Source organism: Hemiscyllium ocellatum, chromosome 48 (genome assembly GCF_020745735.1).
Source record: "Hemiscyllium ocellatum isolate sHemOce1 chromosome 48, sHemOce1.pat.X.cur, whole genome shotgun sequence".
Lineage (NCBI taxonomy): Eukaryota > Metazoa > Chordata > Chondrichthyes > Orectolobiformes > Hemiscylliidae > Hemiscyllium > Hemiscyllium ocellatum.
Genome location: NC_083448.1, coordinates 10,478,219 through 10,499,304, shown reverse-complemented (window position 1 = coordinate 10,499,304; position 21,086 = coordinate 10,478,219). Strand labels below are relative to the sequence as shown.

At 41.8% G+C, this 21,086-nt stretch overlaps 1 protein-coding gene across 5 annotated transcripts in view; it reads left to right on the top strand.

The window, feature by feature from the left end:
- The window catches only part of tacc1 (transforming, acidic coiled-coil containing protein 1), a 175,082-nt gene extending 156,687 nt beyond the window's left edge, over positions 1–18,395 (top strand). For 4 of the 5 annotated variants that reach the window (XM_060856721.1, XM_060856718.1, XM_060856717.1 and 1 more), the window contains 7 exons: positions 3,965–4,108; positions 6,742–6,818; positions 10,905–10,948; positions 11,848–12,008; positions 12,140–12,246; positions 15,444–15,564; positions 16,420–18,395. In XM_060856721.1, coding sequence (XP_060712704.1) covers positions 3,965–4,108; positions 6,742–6,818; positions 10,905–10,948; positions 11,848–12,008; positions 12,140–12,246; positions 15,444–15,564; positions 16,420–16,488 — 723 coding nt within the window. In that variant the 3' untranslated portion in view covers positions 16,489–18,395. The remainder of the gene's footprint in view (positions 1–3,964; positions 4,109–6,741; positions 6,819–10,904; positions 10,949–11,847; positions 12,009–12,139; positions 12,247–15,443; positions 15,565–16,419) is intronic. The other variant, XM_060856720.1, reaches the window with a different exon arrangement.
- The last annotated feature ends 2,691 nt before the right edge of the window (positions 18,396–21,086 follow it).

Here is a 21,086-nt window from a genome sequence, read left to right as displayed (position 1 = left end):
GTCAAAAGAAATGAAGCTTATAATAGTTGTTGGAAATGCAGATCAGGTTCCATGTCAACCTCACTGAAGACAAGCCAGAATTTGGAATTGTTTCACCAGGCACAACAAAAGGGTTTTTATTAATGCTGCTTTGGGTAAACCTAATGTGAAAACTGGGAGACAAGTTCTGAAGTTCTCCAGTTTTGTACAAGTCATCTTGACTGATGCACAAATTGACGAGAAACAAAATACCTTCTGTCTTCTAAGGATTTGCAATCAAAAATGCGCTCTTTGCATTTTTTTGTAGCACTGGGTCTGAAATGCCAAATCTGAACATAGAACCTTACAGCGCAGTAGAGGCCCTTCAGCCCTCAATGTTGTGCCAACCTGTGAAAATATTCTGATGCTCATCTCACCTCCTCCATTCCATTTTTATCCATATGTATGGCCAATGCCCATTTACATGCCCTTAACATCAGTGGGTCTATGACTGTTGCAGGCAGGCCGTTTCACGTCCCTACTACTCTGAGTAAAGCAACTATCCCTGATTTCTGTCCTGAATCTATAGCCCCTCAATTTAAAGCGATGTCTCCTTGTGTTAGCCTTCACCATCCGAGGAAAAAAGACTTTCACTGTCCACCCTATCTAACTCTCTGATTATCTCATACATCTCGATTAAGTCACCTCTGAACCTTCTCTCTCCAGCTTCAGTTCCCTCAGCCTTTCCTCGTAAGACCTTCTTTCCATATCAGGTAACATCCTAGTAAATTTCCTCTGAACCCTTTCCAAAGCTTCCACATTCTTCCTATAGTGCGGTGACCAGAACTGCATGCAATACTCCAGGTGCTGCCTTACCAGTGTCTTGTACAGCTGAACCATGACCTTTTGACTCCAAAACTCAATCCCCCTACCAAAACACTATATGCCTTCTTATTAACCCTATCAACCTGGATGGCAACTTTCAGGGATCTAGACACCAAGATCTCTCTATTCATCTACACTGCCGAGAATTTTACCATTAACCCAGTACCCTGCATTTCTGTTACTACTTCCAAAGTGAACTACCTCACACTTTTGCTCATTAAACTCCATTTGCCACTTCTGAGCCCAGCTCTGCATCTTATATATGTCCCTGTGTAACCCACAACATCCTTTGGCATTATCCACAACTCTGCCTACCTTAGTGTTATCCGTAAATTTATTAATCTGTCCTTCTACGCCCACATCCAGATCATTTATAAAAATGCCAAACAGCAGTGGCCTCAAAACAGATCCTTGCAGCACACCACTGGTAACTGAGCTCCAGGATGAACATTTCCCATCAACCACCACCCTCTGTTTTCTTTCAGATTCAATTTTTGATCCAAACCGCTAAATCACCTTCAATCCTGAAACTCTGTAGTTTGTGCAATAGCCTACCATGTGGAACCTTATCAAATGCCTTACTGAAGTCCGTAAACACCACATCAACCACTTTACCTTCATCCACCTGTTTTGTCACCTTCTAGAAGAACTCAATAAGGTTAGTTAGGCATGACCTACCTTTGACAAAACCATGTTGACTATCCCTAATCAAATTATTCCTTTCCAGATGATAATAAATCCTAACTTTTATAACGTTTCCAACACCTTACCCACAACCAAAACAAGGCTCACTGGCCTATAATTACCAGAGTGTCCCAACTCCTCTTCTTAAACAAGGGAACACATTTGCTATCCTCCAGACTTCTGGCACTATTCCTGTAGACATCTTGGTGATGAATTGACAATTAGTGCAAAGGTTGAGATTTCCACTTCCAATCTGACTTTTTTTTGCCTGATGACTGCACTCCCAATTTGCCATGCAACAGTTGAAATAAACCATGGCACAAGTTCTTATAGAATGTTGAATGAAATCAATACAGAAAAGGGGGTAAACAGTCAGTGGGTGAAAGGGGGCTCAGCGTTTAATGGGACAAAACAGCATTGCTTTCTTGTTGGTTCCTGAAATATGTAGCAAAATTTAAATGAAACACATGCTCATTTCCTGTGCTGTGCTGTCTTGTAATATTCCACAATAAAGAGAATTGATTCTTTGGCCCAGACTAAAGTCAGATGAAAAGAACCTGGTCAAAACCTGCTAGGAGACCACATACAATACCTTATTTGAATCCCTACAGTGTGGAAGCAGGCCATTTGGCCTAATGAGTCCACACTGACGTCCAAAGACCATCCCACTGAGACTCACCCCCAACTCTGTCCCTGTTACCCTGTCTGGACAGTATGGGACAATTTAGCAAATCCAATCCACCAAACCTGCACATCTTTGGACTATGGGAGGAAACTGGAGCACCCGGAGGAAACATGCACAGACATGGGGAGAATGTGCCAACTCCACGCAGTCGCCCAAATGTGACCCTGGCACTGTGAGGCAGCAGTGCTAATCACGGAGCCACTGTGCTGCCCCACTTTCAATGCTATGTGAGGTTTTAATTCCGATATTTTATGACCATGCAACCTGTTCTCCTACTCAATGTAAAAAAAATGTGCTTGTGTGACTCTGATTTAACAGCAAAGTTCGGAGTATGTATTTTGTTAGGGAGTGTGTCAAAGTGTGCAAGTTGCCCAACTTTGTTTGAAGAGTTGTTTGGCTCCTGCAGAGGAGTGGCAGAGGAGCACTGGATTATCTTTGTGCAGAATGAGATTACCCAGATGGTGTAGAAACTGCTTTAATCCTGACCAAGGACACATACAGAACAGACCTGCGTTTGGTGCTGCTGTCTGGCTTCTCTTTCCAGCAGACAAAGACTGGAGGACACTTTCGTGCAGCAGAAACTTGCACTTCTCAATTGCTGGTCTGTATGTTTGTTTGATTTTCTGAGAAGTGTTTTGATCATGATGCAGATAAATTTTCAGGGCTTCGTCAAGTTAAGCAAGAGAGTTGTGAGTCATCCTTATTATCACTGCTGTTCAGCAACATCGAGATTGGAAACCTTTTGATATACTTTGTTGTCCAGCAATATTTGAAGTCATCATTATTTTACACACAAGCATCTTAAATTCAGGTGCCATGTGCCTTGTCCTTTACTCACATCACCTCCGTCTCCAAAACACACCCCTCCACCTATGCTCCTCCCATTGGCATTGAAAAGCTAAAATAGATCATCATTTGATAGATCCCATCAAGCCAAGAACCTTTAACCAGCTCCAATATTTTAAAATAAATCATTTTTGAACTTTATTCAATAATTGATATTCAGAATACCCATGTCCAGTACCTTTTTCGGGATGGAAATCTGCCATCCTTATTCAGTCTGACCTGCACATGACCCCAGACCCACCACAATTTTGGTAGACTGTTAACTGCTCTCTGAAATGGTCTAGAAAAGAATTCCATTAATGGGACAATTAGGATAAGCAGCAATGCCAGTGACAACTCATGGAAGAGGGCGGCATCATGGTTCAATGGTTCGCACTGTTGCCTCAAAGCGCCAGGGATCCAGGTTTGATTCCACCCTTAGGTGAGGTCTGTCTGTGTGGAGTTTGCACATCCTCCCCGTGTCTGTGTCGGTTTCCTCTGGGTTACTCCAGTTTCCTCCCACAATCCAAGGATGTGCAGGTTAGGATGGATTGGCCATGCTGAATTGCCTATAGTGTTCAGGGATGTGCAGGCTTAGGTGGGTTAGCCATGGGGAAAATGCAGGGTTACAGGGATAAAGTGGGCGGGGGATCTGGTTTGAGTCAGTGTGGACTCGACGGGCCGAAATGCATGCTTCCACACGGTTGGGATTCAATAATTGCATTAAGAAGAATTTGTAAGAAATATCACCTTTGGTCCTGGATTCCTCGCAGCAGAGTTCTGGATGCAATTTGTGAAGACTCCAGGCAAATCCTTGGAGAGTTAGCAGCCCAACCAATTGACTGACTGTTCAGTTGTGAATTATTCAAACTATAGGATGTTGATGAAGAGGGGCATTGAGGTGACAAGTGTTTACTTTCTCTTCAGCAAATTCCAGCCCCTGGGGTGTGCAGCATGGAAAGCATCCTCTCGTTTAAAGCACTTCTGAGTGAGATGGAAGGGTCAGTGGGCAACGAGCTGAACAACATCCAGGCAGACAAGACCGCTGTCCTGAGTTTAATCAGAGAAGAGGTGATGCCTCTAATTTCTTTGGCTTTATTGATAAACCATTGGTGTCCATTGGGTTAGTGACTGGTCAGCAATGTGAAGCCAATGACTTTTTTCACAGGAAATCTTGAGGATTGTTCACAGCAGATCTGGGCTTTTGAGGGGAATTTGATGTTTTTGAAGACTGACCACGTTCTGACTCAAATGGGTAGTTGTTGATGTTCACAGATCAACCAAACATTGAAATATTATCAGTCACACAGTCCCTTCACTTAATTCTGGGAATTTTCTGGGGGGGTTAAAAAAATCCTCCCTTGCTTTGATCCTGGGCATTTAAAATAAAAACCAGCAGAGTTTCAGTTCAACCCTGCTGACCTGAAATCAGTATAGTTAACCCCATGGTCAGAGACATGAAACAATTGGGCAAATTCCTTGTTCCTGATTTCCATCCAGTTACTTGCTGTAAGTGGAAATGGTGTTTCATTAGTTTGTCTTGAGTGTTCAGTCACCTACCATCGTGGAACTCGAATGCCATTTGTTCAGTGTTGCTTGGTCGAAGTCTGAACCTGCTTCCTTACCAGCACTATAGTTGTCCTTGCACTCCCATGGACAGCAGCAGTTCCATCATCACCACCTTCCCAGCGCAAGTTGAGATGAGAAATAAATGTTGGCCCAGCCAGTGACGACCACATTCCCAGAAGAGGTTTTTGGAAAATTGGGCAATAGATCTTGTCTCCTGCTGGAATAGTCACTCATGCCTTTGTTCCTTCAATCTTTGATGATCCAGACACATTATAGGCTCCATTCATTGGAGCTCCCCCAAACTCTGTCCATACTTGACTTGCACTGACTCCTGTTCTCCTGTCACATCTGAGCTTGCAGACCTTCATTGACTCTGTTTTGTAATGCAGACAAGAATTCTCGTCCCTGTTTTCAGATAGCAGTCAAATTGATGGTGCCCTGCCTTAAGATGCTCTGAGATTTCTGTTCTTAATTTGCAATCTCTTGCACATCCCAGTGACAGACCTTCAGTTGCCAAGGCCCTCTGGCTCTCCACCTCCCTGTCTCCTCCTTCAGAATGGTCCTGAAAGCATTATAATTTTGTTCATGTGAATTATCAGCAGTCTGTGGTGTCAAATTTAGTTTGTTCCTGTGCCGTGATGGCAACATTTTACTCTGTTAAAAATGATTTAAATCCAAGCTGTCACATTTGTAGAGATGCCAAAAGCAGGAACAGACAATCTGGCATGTTATCCAGTTGTCTTCTGTGATCTGCCTTTTTTCTCACCAAGGTTTAGGGTCCAGGTTTGAAGTTTCTCTGTCCCTCAGCTGCCCTCTCCTGGTAACTCCACTCCTGTCCATTTCCACACAGGGGAGGGTAGTGTGGTACACAAGCCACTGGAAACCCTGAATTCTAATCCGTATGTGTGTTAGAGTCCTCGGCCTATGAAACTAACACAAACTGGAGGAAGAGAACCACATTTTCCACTGAGGTGCTTTCTAACTTCAGGACTCAACGCAGAATTTAACCAATTCTGATTGCCCTGTTATGGGAAGGATATTATTAAGCTGGAGAGCATGTTCAGAAAAAATTTCTCCGGATGTTGCTGGGAATAGAGGGTTTGAGTGACATGGAGAGCCTGAATAGGCTGGGACTTTTTTCACTGCAGTGTAGGAGGCTAAGGGGTGACATTATAGAGATTTATAAAATGCTGCGGGGTGGAGATAAGATGAATGAGATGGGGGATTTCAAGAATGGGGACACATTTTTTAAGGTGAGAGGAAAAAGCCATGAGAGGCATGTGTGTGTGAAATGAGCTACCAGAAGAACTGGTGGATTAAGGTACAGTTGCAACGTTTAAAATACATTTAGATAATGACATTAATTAGCAATGTTTGGAGGGATATGGACCAAGTGTGGGCAGGTGTAACTAGTTTAGTTTGGGATCATGGTCGACATGGATTGGTTAGACTGAACACTCTGTTTCCATGCTATATGACTTTATAACTTCAAACTGTGAACACTGTCCTCCAATTTTGACTATTTCTGTCTCCCACTTTCTGTCTCTGGTTTCCATGTTTTGTGTTCTTTTCTTTCTCTCAGTCAGAGCTGACCTTCATTATGCCGCGAATACCTCCTTGGATCTATGCTTTGTCCCTTCACTTGGCCAAAGTGTTCCCTTTCCTTTTGTTGTGGATCATCTTTGATCTCTTATCTCTCTCACTCTCTGACCTTTCCTCTTGTGAAAAGTAGAAAATCCACTGCATTTCCACACCCGTTCAGTTCCAAAGAAGGATCACATCAGACTCAATGTGAGCTCTGTTTCTCTTCTTTAAAGATGCTGCCAGACCTGTTTAATTTCTCCAACACTGTTTTTTTGTTCTGGACCTCCGGTGTCTACAGTCTTTTGGAACTGTGCGTCAAGATGGGAATACCTTCTCATTTCGAAGGTGCAGTGAGGTAGGGAACCTGGAGGGAGCAGATGGTGAAAGGTGGTCAAAGGCTTGGGCTTGACTTATTTCTGAGATGGATCAATGAAGATCAGGAACTGATGGACATTGGGAGTTGCTGTTGTTAAGCTGCTTTCTGTGTCACTATGCTCAACCACCAAGTAATCTGGAATAGATATGCATGACACATTATTTCTTTTTTACAGATTGCAGCTAAGGAACTAGAGGCAAATGAATGGAAACAAAAATATGAAGACAGTCGACAAGAAGTCATTGAAATGAGGTAAGACACCAAAAGTTGAACAACACGTGGTTTATTCCATTATAAAATGAAAATTTATTTGACTTTGTTTTCTTTTTGACAGTTGAGATGCACAGTTTTCTTCAGTATCTTGTCATTTGGGTACTATTTCTCAGTGAACTTAATGCTAAATAAAAAGCGCTCCGTTTGAAAGAGAGGCAGGGTGGGAAAGTTTTCAGTTATTTGTAGAGAGCCACATTTGATTCTGACTTCTGTGGGTGGTGTCCCCACTAGGTTGAATCAGAAGTTGTATGATCTCTCTGCATCAGTTAACATGGATATAGGAGCACAGAAAAACCTTCATTGTACCTGGTAACTGTAAGGTGGATGTGTTCATCTCGATTCAACAGATCTGGCTCAGTGTAAATTATACATTGACCAAACTCCTCAATCTGTCAGAACCCTAAACATTGTATCAAATGAATGAACGCTGGGAGTGACTAGTGACAATCTTGGTTCGAGACAAAAAAACTGCAGATGCTGGAACCAAGGTAGACAAACAGGAGGCTGGAACAACACAGCAAGCCAGGCAGCATCAGGAAGTGGAGAAGTTGACTTCTCCCCTTCGTGATGCTGCCTGGCTTGCTGTGTCCTTCCAGCCTCCTGTTTGTCTACCTCGTGACAATCTTTGGCAAAATCAGAGAACCTGAGCAGCTCTGTGATATCACCACAATGTTGTTCTAGGATCCTAAAGCTTTTGCCAGGCACAGATGGCATTTGTTCATAATTGAAAAGTTAGTATCAGCAGTGGTGAACTCCTATTGACTGAATTAGTGTAAACACTGGTCTGTTTTCCACTGTCCCTTTAGGATAGCAATCTGCAATCCTTATTCAATCTGAGTTCACTGTGACTGCAGACATACAGCTGGATGATTGATTGTGAACTGCCTTCTGAAATGGCCTAGTTTTATAGACATATTCTAAAACATATCTCACGCCACCATTTTGTTGAGGGCAATTGCATCAACATTTGCTTTCCATGAATGACACATGAGAAAGGGGAGTCACGTTTGATTTCCAGTTGTAGTGTGGGACTGTGTTTGCCTATTGCTTATCATTACTACTTAGTACGAAACCAGATTCTGTTGTTTCCGGTCGTCAGTATCTTGTGTCATGGGTAGTTTCTGCAAATCAATGTCCTGGCTACCAGATACAGCTTCTGACTATCTCCTTCATTCTGATGATGCCTCAGTGTGTAGTTGATTTAACACCACATTTCCTTAGATGTGCTGGAATGATGGCCCTCATTTCTCATAGGAGACATCCAGCTTGAGTGGATAGTTCTCTTTTCCAAGTGACAAGTGGCTTCAGTCTCGGGTAAATCCTTGACCTTGTCATGAAGTCCCATGTCCACCTCGTGGGATAGCAGTGGATGATTTCCAATGGACTTCTTTAGTTATCCTGCCATTCCTAGAATGTTTTCTACTTGTTTGAGGTAGAAAATACCTACATCAGGACTGTTTGTAGTTGACTCATTTGGCATCGGTAATCTAGACAGTGCATCATCAATCCCACACAACACGGAATTGTCTAAGTGTGAACCTGTAGCAGCAACACCCATCTCTACAGACGGTTCATTGCGAGCAAAGGTATCCTGTACGAGGCCAAATATTGTGGTCACTGTTCTGTGCTCTATTATAGCAGGGTAAACTCCAAACTGTAGTTATTGGTGGGATCATCTCATGCCAATAATGCTTCCTGGAGCTTTTTTCTTGATCTGTGCCTAGTTCATTTCTGCTATGTTGCACGTCTTGATGCAAAAACTATTGGCTTCTCCTCACCGTTTGGTAATCTGTGAGAAAGACTGTTCCCCCTCCAAAATGTCCAATGATATCATCATGTCATAAGTTTGGACTTTTAATTTGACAGTGCACCATATTAGGCAATACACCACAGAAAGTATGCTGGGAAGATCTTGCCATTCCAATCTTTTGTTTATCTTATGGCATTCCAAATTTGTTGCAGATACAAGAAAAACAATAAGCCCAGAACTGAGACATTGTGAAATACTTTAGACAACTATTGTATTTAGAACATAGAACAGTACAACACAGGAATGGGCCAGTTGGCCCACAATGTTGTGCTGAATATGATGTCAAATGAAATGAATCCCTTCTGCCTGCCCTTGGTCCATATCCCACCATTCCTCACGTATTCATGTGTTTATCTAAAAGTCCCTTAAATGCCCTTACCTTATCAATCTCCACCACCACTCCTGGGCTGTGCATTTTAGAATCTTACCACTCTTTGTATAAAAAGATTGCCCCTCACATCTCCTTTGAACTTTCTCCCTCTCCTCTTAAATACATGCCCCAAGCATTAGACATTTCAACTCCTGGAAAATGTTCTGACCATCAACCTTATCCATGCAACTCATAATTTTATAGACTTTTACCAAGTCTCCCCTCAGCATCTGCTGCTCAAGAGAAAACAGTCTGAGTTTTTCTAACCTTTCCTTTTGGCTCATACCCTCTGATCCAGGGACCATCCTGGTATACATCTTCTGTATTCTGTCCAAAGTCTCCACATCCATCCTGGAATGTGGCAACTAAAATTGAATGCAGTCCTTTAAGTGTGGCCTCACCAAAGTATGATCAAGCTACAACAAGATATTCTGACTCTTGTACTCCATTCCCCGACCAATAAAGGCAAGCAGGCCATATGACTTCTTTACCACCCTATCTACTTGCATGGCCACTTTAAGGGAGCTCTGGACTTGAACCCTCAAGATCCCTCTGTGTATCAGTGCTCTTCAGGATACTGCCATTAACATTTGATCTCACAAAGTGCAGCACCGCACGCTTCCTCTATCTGTCATTTCTCCAATCATGTCTGCAATTGATCTGTATCCTGCTGTATCCTTTGATAATATCCTACACTCTCCACAAGTCCACTGATCTTTGTATCGTCTGTAAACTTATTAACCCATCCAAATCATTAATATATATCACAAACAACAGAGGTCCCAGTACGGATCCCTGTTGAACACCACTAGTCCCAGCCCTCCAACCTGAAAAACACCCTTCCATCGTTACTCTCTGTCTCTGTGGACAAGTCAATTCTGAATCCACACAGTCAAATCACTGTACATCACATGCATCTTAATCTTCTGGATGAACCTACCATGAGTGATAGTGTCGAAAGCCTTCCTAAAATCACTGTAAACAACATCCACTGTTCTACCCTCATCAATCATCTTTGTCACCATCTCGAGAAATTTAGTCAAGTTCGTAAGACATGAACTGCCCTACACAAAGCCATGTTGAAAGTCCCTGATTAGACAATGCTTTTCCAAATGTGTGTAAATCTTATTCCTAAAAATTTCCTTCTATAGTTTCCCAATCAATGATGTGAGACACATCAGTCTGCAGCTTCCTGGATTATCCCTATTTCCCCTCATGAACAGAGGAACAATATTAGCTACTTGTCAGTCCTCCGGGATCTCTCCAGTGGCTGGCAAGGATACAAAGATCTTGGTCAAGGCCCAGCAATCTCCTCTCTTGTCTCTGTCAATATCCTAAGGTAGATACCACAGGGCCCTGGGGACTTAGCCAACTTTAAGCTCTTGGTTTGGACCAACTTAGTTTTTCGGAGCCTAAAGATTTTTTTTGAAATTGTGAAGATAGTTTTGAACAAAAATCATCATTTCTTTCAGAATTGTTACTTCTTTAATGGCTTTAAGGCTTATTAAGATTCTTCATCTCAAGAAATATTTTGAATCATTTGATTGTGACGAGGTGTAACCTTTGCTTTTTTAAAAAAAAAGCTTTCTTGGCTTGATTCACTTATTTCTTTCATGGGTGAAATACATCTGACAGAAAAAAAGAACAAAATTGAGAATTGTTTCCTCCTAAAGCCCTTGCTTTTGATCACAAATCTCAACTAACTGTTAAACTTTCAAGCAGAGTTCATCACTCAGAAAAGGCCAACATGCAATTAAAGCACACTTACATTACATTTGGCCTCAAGTATCAAAAGAAAATTGACAGACTTTTGAGATCAATGCTTTAAAAGGTACTTTCCAATTAGAAAATCAATCAACTAATTCTTTGTTCCATTTTCTTACAGAAGGATTGTTGCGGAGTATGAAAAAACCATTGCACAGATGATTGGTATGTCTTCCATTTCTTAGTTTGATTCATTTAGTGCACTATTAAATGACTTTAATTAACTTCATCCATTTTAAGATTTCTGCAAGGAAAAGAGTAGAGTAGTATTGAAGTTATTTTGCCTTCATAGGAAGGAATCAATGCCACTTTGTACCTTTGCTGATAATACAATGACACACTCTCGCACCTTGGTTGATAGCCAATGAAATCATGTCCTTCGGCTCAAGTTCCTCTTTGAGCACAGAGTGGAGCTGGAAGGGAATGAGGAGTGCTTTTGTGATGGTTTCTTTTTGTGGTTAAAGGGTGTGTTAAAGAACTGAGCTCCTTTCAGTTTCCTGGGGAAGTATCATCACTGACCAATAGGTCAGGACATATTTCTCCTTTCTTGATAAAAGCTTCAAACTTAATTCTCCAGGTTTCAATGCAATCCTCACTGCCTTCCAAATTCTTGGTTGATCAATAGAAACACTTTTCCTGCTAGAGATTTGTGGTTTTACTGACAATCTACAGTGAGAAATATGTTTGCACTTCAGAAGTGTATGTCAGCTTCTTCATCTTCAGTTTTTGATTTAGAAGTAGAAACTGTTGAGCCATAGAACATACTATAGACCTGCTCTTGCATTTCCGAATCTATATTTCAATGGGCAGAGGAATACCTGTCAGTATCATGGTCCAGAAATTTGTCTGCATTAGTGGTGCTACATTGATGCTTGTTAGAATGGCCAACTGTTTCATGCCTGAAAATTTGATTTGCTTACAGTCTAATTAAATATCAGATGCTGATCAGATACAGCCCATTTTGCGTCACCATCCAAGTTAGACTTCTACCCCAAGTTTTTAAACTCAAGTACATATAAATTTGAGTCTTCCCTATGACTATTCAACTGTTCTTATTCTCACAGAAGATGAACAAAAGAACAAAATGGTTTCTCAGACATCCATTCAGCAGCTGATTACAGAAAAGGACCAGGCTTTGGCAGATCTTAATTCAGTGGAGAGGTCCTTATCAGATCTTTTCAGGAGATACGAGAACATGAAGAGTGTACTAGAGGGATTCAAGAAGGTGCACATCGCTTTTATGTTTCTTAAGTCACGAGCTAAAAATGATTAAAAAAAAACTGCCAGTGGGGATGTTAGAAAAAAAAATACACTCTCTTTTAGAAACTAACTTCTTTTCTGTCTTGTGTCTGAAAGAATGAAGAAGTATTGAAGAAATGTGCCCAAGATTACTTGGCTAGAGTCAAACAAGAGGAGCAAAGATACCAAGCTCTTAAACTCCATGCTGAAGAAAAACTAGACAAGTAAGTCTGACATATCACTGCAGGGTACACCATTACATGAGATTCTTGTCATCAAGGTTGACATAATTATAGATTATGGAAACAGGTCCTTCAGCCTAACAAGTCCACAATGACCCTTCGAAGAGTAATCCACCCAGATGCCTACCCTATTATCTTATATTTACCCGTAACTAATGCGCCTACAGACCCCTGAATACTATGGGCAATTCAGCATGGCCAATTCACCTAACCTGCGCATCTTTGGATTGTGGGAGGAAACTGGAGCACCCAGAGGAATCCCACACGTGCACGGGGAGAATGTGCAAACTCCACACAGCCAGTAGCCCGAGGCTGCAATCGAACCTGGGTCCCTGGTGCTGTGAGGCAGCAGTGCTAACTACTGAGGCACAAGGCTGCTGTAAATCATGTTAGCTTGCAAGCCTGGCTGAGCAGTACTTGGAGACACAACTTCGAGAAACATGCCCAAAGTGTCACACAAAGGCACAATTTAAACAAAATAAACATGAGAACTAAAGAAAGACAGGAGGTGCATTTGAAAGCTTGGTCACAGAAATGGAGTTGAAGAAAGGATCGAAAAGAGGTGGAGAGGATGAGTTACAAAGCATGCAGCCTGGACAGCTAAGGGAGAGGCCAAAATGAAAGGGTAAAAGGATGGTCAACCCCGAGTCCAGCTCTGTTTGGACAATTGGAACAGGATGTGTGGGCTGGCTGATTAGTACTCAGTGTGGGATAGGATTTGGGCAGCAGAGCTATCCAACATCACTAAAAACTGAAAGTGCTGAAGCAACTCTGCAGGCCTGGTAGCATCTGTAGACTGAGTCAATGTTTTGAGTCCAGTTCAGAGAGAGGGGGAGAGAGAGAAAAAACACCAAGGAGTTGCATCTGCTTGAAGTTACTGAGTATGAAGAGTCATTGAGGCATGGAAACAGTGCAGATGAGTCGAGGAGATAACTCCTTGCATTTCTAACATTGACAAGTGAATCCAACCCAACCACATTTCAGTTTGAAACGGAAGTTTTTTCTGTCCTCTGGTCACCAAGGTACAAGAGAAATATCTTGTGAAATTCTTAGTGCAGTTACAAGTAGGTCTCAGCCCATAATGCACATTCCTGCAACTTAAGAGTGAGCAGCTATACTTGGAGAGACCAGAACACTTCTACCCAGAACAAAATAACTCATGAGTGAAGTTCAGTCTTTTCCTCTAGCTTATGTGTGTTTTCATTTTTACAGATATCCTTCAATCTTCCAATCTCTTGCTCACTAACTTCACCACTGCTTTGATTTTTACATATTTGGTGCTGACACATATCAGAATGAAAGTTGAGGCTTATTAGTTGTATGTTTTACTTGAGGAAAAACTACTTGCAAAGGCAAGATATTTTTGTTGTGATTACAATGAGATCAGCCAATTGGAACTCATAGAATCTGAGTTCCTTGATTGGGACTGGTAATCTGGTTTAATCAGGGAGCCCTGGCTGACAGATAAAAAGGGCCAATGTCATAGATATTGACACTCTGAGAGCTGAGTCTATACAAAACTGCACTGTGGTCAAGTACAGCTCCTGTGTGATTTGGTAATAGGATAACAGCCTCTGAAAAATTTACTTTCAAATTGAAATAACTCCACAATGATCTGTGTGACTTGGGCCTCGGGTTCTGAAGTATGTGGCATTCCCATTTTGTGCTCCATTCTGGAACAAATTACTTCACTCAAAATGTTGGAGTTTGAAATCATGATGGTCATTGATGTAGAAAATAAGAATGTGAACCTGATCGCATTATTCCAAAGGGGCAAAATCTCTTGCCCTCGGTTCAGTATCCAACCCTTTGACTGATACTGAACTTATCTTCCTAAAGTACTGAAGGATGGGAATTAACAGGCCAACACATTATTCCCAACACATTCTTCTCCTAAGCCCCAAAGACACTCTTAGTCTGGGAAGCTCCAACCTAAAGAGGATCCGTGAATCTGTAGAGCAGGCATTCTCCCTTGTATAAAGGTTCCACAAGGGATTTCACCCCATTCCCCACCATAACACAAGTATTGTACCACAAGGTAGTTTCACAGTTCAATGTATTTCTCACCATTTCTGTTTCATTTCATGTGGAACTTGTTGCTGAGCAACAAGTTATTTTATTTCCTTATTCCACATGTAGGGAGTAAATTAGAAACTAGCAATTATCATGGTCTTGCGGAATGGCCCGTGGAACACAATTTGTTTGTGCCAAATCACTTCAGTCAGGCTTGTAATGGCACCTTCCCAAAACCTGCCTCCAAAAAATTTCGTAAATGCTTAACTTCAGAAATTCTGATATTCTTGGTGTTAATTGCTAATTTGTGACTCGCAAATACGATCTTGAAGAGAACTCAAATGCAATAGGGGCAGCTTCGCAGCCACGAATGTAATGGGCTGTTTCAACTGGAGTTATTTTAAAGTAATATTTATTCAGCTTGCTTTCCATTACTTCATAAATTAAAATCAAACGTTTAGAACGACTAAACTTGGGAGTGATACAACAGAACAGAGTTTGCTGGTGTTGACGTCAGTATGAGAGTGGTTCCCTCAAACCAATTAATGTTATCCATTTTCAGAAGCTCTATTCATTTCCAAAAATGTGGTTAGGTGCTTCTCATGCAGTTAGGTTATACACTTTACTGTTGCCTCATGTCCTGTCCAGGACCGGTCAGCATTCCAGTGTTTTAGGGACTCCATGACATTCAGGACTAGGTCAGCACAACATTACTATTGCAATAATGTCATGTTTGATGGCCAGATTGCACTATCTTCTCTCCATTCTCACTCGATGGACTGGGGTAAGTTGCAGTTGTTCCGCTGTGGCTATGCAGGCAGTGCCATGAGAGAGAACCATTGCAGGTGAATATGTTGTCCCTTTCCCACAGGCTGTGTACTCCTCGGTTCTTTATTGTTTAACTATCTCCACTGTACTATAGGCAAGGACAGCGAAAGGCATTGGTATCAGTTACTTCTAAGTTGCAGTTCTGGTCGAGCTCAGTGCCAGCTGTGGAACCTCTTAAAACAATGACACAGACCTGTGATGGTGAAAGGCCGGTACAAAGGAATTAAAAATCTGTCATCATGAGTTTGTTATTGTGAGGGCTCATGGTAGAGGTCTTGTATGTTCCAGTGCTGTTTTGCTGCCCAGTCCGCTCACTCACTGTCCTGACCAATTTGCAGGGCCAATGAGGAGATCGCCCAAGTGCGTGCTAAGGCCAATGCAGAGGGAGCAGCCCTGCAAGCCAGCTTGCGAAAGGAACAAATGAAAGTGGATTCCATGGAAAGGACAATTCAGCAGAAGGTAAAGCAAATGATGGTTTGGAGGTTACAGCACCAAAGCACAATTGTACAGCAAGCCTTCCCAGAGTGGGGTTCAGGACCCCAAACTGGGGACATGAGCTGGAATTTTGAGGTTGCAAGCTATGAGTGTCTACTGTGGATCTCTGGCAGTGGCAGAATAACTGTACTACAGCTCAAGTAGACATGTTCCCACACTCTCAGATCTCCCTCCCAATCCCTCCGCACCCTCTTCACTACAGGGGTCATAAAACTTTGAAACCTTGATTCAGTTTTTGGAAAAAGCACTGTCTTGTTGAATAGGTGGGAAGCATGAGTATCCCAGCCTCAACCTCGGCATGATGTGGGTGTGTAGGGATCCAAAGGAAGGGACACTAGTGTCCACTGAGTCTTACTGACTATGCTGTCAGCTTTAATGAGCGTATGGTATAGTGAAATTTTAGGGACAGCATAAAGACCCTGATTTAATTTCTTCATGAAGCGCTCCCTTTTGCTGATCTTTTGTCTGTTTTTTGGGTGTTGATAAATTTCTGGCATCTTACTTGATAGGAACCAACTGAACAATTCCAGGCTGCATGTTCACATGGGTTGTAGCTGGAATCAAAGCCAACATTGTGAAGTTTTGCTCTGCAATATTCACAAGTGATGAGACCATTTATAGTGCTCTCTGCACTTACTGGTTAATCATTGGGAACATGATTGAGACAAGAAATGTCCAGGCGCATGACATTGTGTCACTCCAGCAGGACAGTTTACTCACTTCCAAATGGAAACGGTGAGGTACAAACCTAAAAGTGTGAACAGCTTATCTGGTTTCGAACAGGTTGCCAAAAAAAATCATGTTTCTCTTCTTTCACAGAACCAAGAGATTGAGGAACTGACCAAGATTTGTGACGAGCTGATTGCCAAGCTAGGGAAAACTGAATGAAGGCTGCAAACCCAAAAATGGACATTGCACGATAAAGCTTCCTGCAGACCTTTGTTCCTACAGCACGCTGCCTTACTTAGAAATAATATCCAACTCTAATGCATCTCGCCCCTGAAGTGGCAACACCCAGTAGTCTGCACAGCACATATGGATCTGTCTTCATGCACTGTTTACTGCACAAATACAAAAAGTTGCCAAAACATTCCCACAGTTGGCGGCGCCCATTTTCTGACATGTAATTTGCTTTGCCAACACATCATCCTCATCTTTGTCACCCAGCGGTATTTAAAACTTCAACTAAATATAGAATGCTTAAAGGTGCCATCCAGTTACTACGTGTAATTATGGTGCCAGCCTTTTATCTTCAGTTATGCTTCCTGCAGTTTGCTCCAACTGATGGTTAACCTAGACTGAGAGAGATGGCCTTCTTCAGTGGAATGTTTCAATGTCACAGCTCTCAAGGTTCACTTTTCTGAAATGAGAGCTTTGACAGTCAGTGCCATGTTTTTTGTTTGAGTTCTTCCTGACAGTCTAATCTCTCAAATGTTGGGTTGAATAGAAGAAATGAGTTGTTTGTGTCTTCCACCCAATCATTGCCATATTTGGACAATGCACTGGCTTCCCATGTAAAATTAGGTACTCATTAATCAGTGCTCTCAATGCCAATAATGTATTTTTTTCTTCAAAGCAGTAGTGATTTCATGCAAATCATCTTGAACAAGTGTTGAAATTCTGTGTGGGCATGCAGACTCAATGGGGAATCTGAGGAGACCAGTGTGGATTTGGGTCTCCCATTCATGTCAGCATTACCAGAGCTTCACGAGAACTAGTAAAGGACTGTGGCAAAACTTTATCTTCAGATTAGATCCAAGCTTATCTTCTCCAGGCCTGTTAGCTTTGAGGACCCAAATTAAAGCAAACCCAGGGTCTTGAACTCAACAGTTTGGGTATGAAACCAGGAAGTGTCAGGCCACTGGTAAAATAAATTCTGATCGAGATTGTGCATTGTCTTTTGTGCAGATATGAAGTGGGACAGTGTGCTTGTAGATGGGACACAGGTGTACCCAGAAGTATTTAATTCCAGAGTTGAAGTGAAGAATCATTTTCTTCCTCTCAGGATGCTCACCATTTTGATGCTCAGGGGTTTTGCAAACCTGGGTTTAAGGTTTTGAGATGTTGGCACACACCAATGTTGCACACTGACCCTTCTTGCGAATGGCTTCTGTCAAGTAAGCAACACTTCCTCACACGAGATCACACAACACATTCACGGTTCCAGCAGGTGCTGTCCTCTCAATAGTGTAACAGGATTTTGAACGCACAAAACTCTTTGTACGCTGAACAATATTTGTTTACTGCTAATTAGAGAATGTTATCACCCTGACACTGGCTGATAAAAAGTGCATATATTTAAATTCTCTTTCTGGAGTCTTGTCTTTTTAACTCCCTGTCCTGTCTTTTACAACAATGGCATAAAATGACATACAGCTGCATATTGACTGTAGAATCACCCCCGCAGGTTGAAGCCTGCAATTCAGTGAGAGATTTTCTTGAACTTTTGTTCTGCCTGCATTAATAACTTTCTGATATTGTGGTTGTGCCAGTGGAAATGAGCTTATGGTGATTCAAGTACAATTCCTTTTAGTGTGTTGTTTTCCCTTGTGACTTGTCTGAGTAACTTGCACCAGCTCTGATGTTCCTCCATTATTCCTCCAACAATTTGCCTTGGCCATGTTAAGCTGCTTTTCACTTGGGGAAAACCCTTCACCTGCATAGTTTTTATACACAGATATATTTGTCTTTTTATATGTTATGGTTCAATGAAGATTTTTAAAGTTGTAACTACAAAAAAAAACAGATTATAAAATTTTAATTCCATGTACTAATATATTTTTTTCCATTGTCATTGCCTGAATAAAAATGATGGTGAGTTTCACTTCTATCAGTTCCCTGTTCTGCTTTCTTCCTATTGCATGATACAGTACGGTAAAGAAGAGATTAGATGTTAAATGCATACTGGTTCACAAGATGTGTGTGTTGCTTGCTGGATGCTCTTCACTAATTGTCTCAGAGGAGCTGCCTTCTTGAATAGCTGCACTCTTTGGGTTGTTGGGGCATGGCGATAGTGCTGTGTGGGTGGCGTTCCAGGATCTTTTTCAGATTAGATTCCCTACAGTATGCAAACAGGCCCTTTGGCCCAACAAGTCCACACCAACCCTCCGAAGAGTTACCCATCCAGACCCATTCCCCGAACCTTTACTCGTCTATTGCACCTGTGGGAAATTTAGCATGGCCAATTCACCCAACCTGCACCTAACCACTCAGCCACTGGTGGCTTTTGAGCCACAACAATGAAGGGTGATGATTTGGAGGGAAATGTGCAGGTGTTGATGTTACCAGACATTTGCCTCATTCTTCCAGTGTTAGACATTAAAGGGTTTGTAAGGTGCTGTCGAAGGAGGCTTGGGAGTTACTGCAGTGCATCATGTGGATGGTACACACTGCTGTCACTCTGCATCTATGGTGGATGAGGTATTCATCAAGAGGACTGCTTGATCCTTATGATGCAAACACTCATGATTGAATAGGTTACAGATTTGTCTTGACATTATTTGTTACCATACAAACAAAGAAGTTAAGTCACTTCTGTTTCACGATTTTAACAGCAGACTTGCATCAATCAGCTGTTTCTTTTCCTAGATATTAGTTGAGACCTGTAGAAGAATAGGAGTCACTTTGTGTCAGCAGTCAACAGATGAGGTGCAAAACTCTGAAATCCAAGTAGCCTCCAAATGGAAATAGGATGTGATGTAACTGCACCCCATCTCCATCATTAACATTAATTTGTGAATGGAGCCTGTCTCAAAAGCAGCGTGACCTGGTTAAGTGATAGCATTGCAACATAATTTTGAAGTAAAAATGACTTCTTTGTAAGCTAACACGCTACCAAAAGGTTAGACAAAAGGTAACTTTGGTTTTAACTTGTTAGGAGAAGAGTGTTTGGCAGATTGCAAAATAAGCTCTTCTCTTAGGTTGAGTCTTCTATCAGCACACATGATAGACTAGAGTGGAAGACTGAATATCAATGAGAGCAATGAGCAAGTGGAAATGATTGTGCATTGATAAAATTCCTGTACATAACTGAAAAAGAAAGAAAAACCCTCCACTGATTTGTGCATCATTTTCAGATTCTTCAAATGATTGTATCGTGTTACTGGCTGAATGAGTGACCTTTAGAGCTCAGGCATTCAAAGGTAACAGCAACACATTGTATTTAGGTTTTGTTTGGTGGTTTGTCTCAGGAGTGAGATTTGTGCATTTTTAAATATTGGTCAGCATGATCATGAGGTGTCTTTCTTACAATGTAATGGCACCACCCATTTCCAAGCTCTCATTGATTTGAACATTGTGTCCCACTCTTGCCAAAGTTCTGTTTTGTTGCATATAGGATTGAAAAGGTTAAACATGATTGAGTGCAGTAATGTCATGGAAACTTTGATAAATTAAAGGAGCCTATTGGAGACAGACCTGGGGATAGCTCCCCCTAACATTCTCTCCGTTCATGTTCCTATAATCTGTAAATAGTTGCAGTATTGCAATAAACCTCAATGTTTACTCAACAAGTAGACTCTTAGAGTTAGATGCAAAGGTGGATATCCTCATCCAAATTCAAATACTTTGAACATGAAGGAACCCACCTGAAATACATTTACGAATGACAGAACCTTCAGCTGCCACTTCAGGAAGAAATCAGTCATTTCTAACAGCAGGGAGTAGGTTTTCTTTTCAAACAATGTGTTCGTGAAATAGAGGGTCAAGTTCACTTTTCCTCTCAAAGCTATAAAGCACAGGTGAAAAAAACTGTTACAGTGACTGCAGAACACATGGAAGGGAATCGGTCAGGTTCCAGGAGGATACCTGTGTGGAGTTATGTTCAACAAAGTCTGTTTATGTTCACTGACTGTGTGCAGACCTGAACTTAGTACAGCAGTAGCTTTTATGAATTACATAATGCTGTAAATTAAATGTGAAGTGTAAAAGCACATAGTTGCTGCTGACTAATCAATTGCAACATAATTCAGCAGAACATCTCTGTTAGTGCAGTCAGCTTTTTAAGATTAGGTTCCATATAGTGTAACATGTCCACCCAAAGGGTAACCCACCCCGATCCTATATTTACCCCTGACGAATGCACCTAGCACTATGGGCAATTCAGCATGGCCAATCCACCCTAACCTGCACATCTTTGGATTGTGGGAGGAAACTAGAGCGCCCAGAGGAAACCCACGCAGACACAGGGCAAATGTGCAAACTCTATATAGACAGTCATCTGAGGTGGGAATCAAACCCAGGTCCTTAGCACTGTGAAGTAGCAGTGCTAACCACTGAGCCACCATGGCTTCATTGATTTCTTCTGAGATCAGTAAAATTTATCAAGGCCTGTGATCATTGCCACAAGACAAGATGTCGGAGGGTTGCTGCAGGAGCAGGGATATGTAGATTGTTATGGCAAGGAGAGGCTGCATTATGCTAGGCCACAAGACATAGGAGCACAAATTAGACCTTTCGGCCCATCGAGTCTGCTCCGCCATTCAATT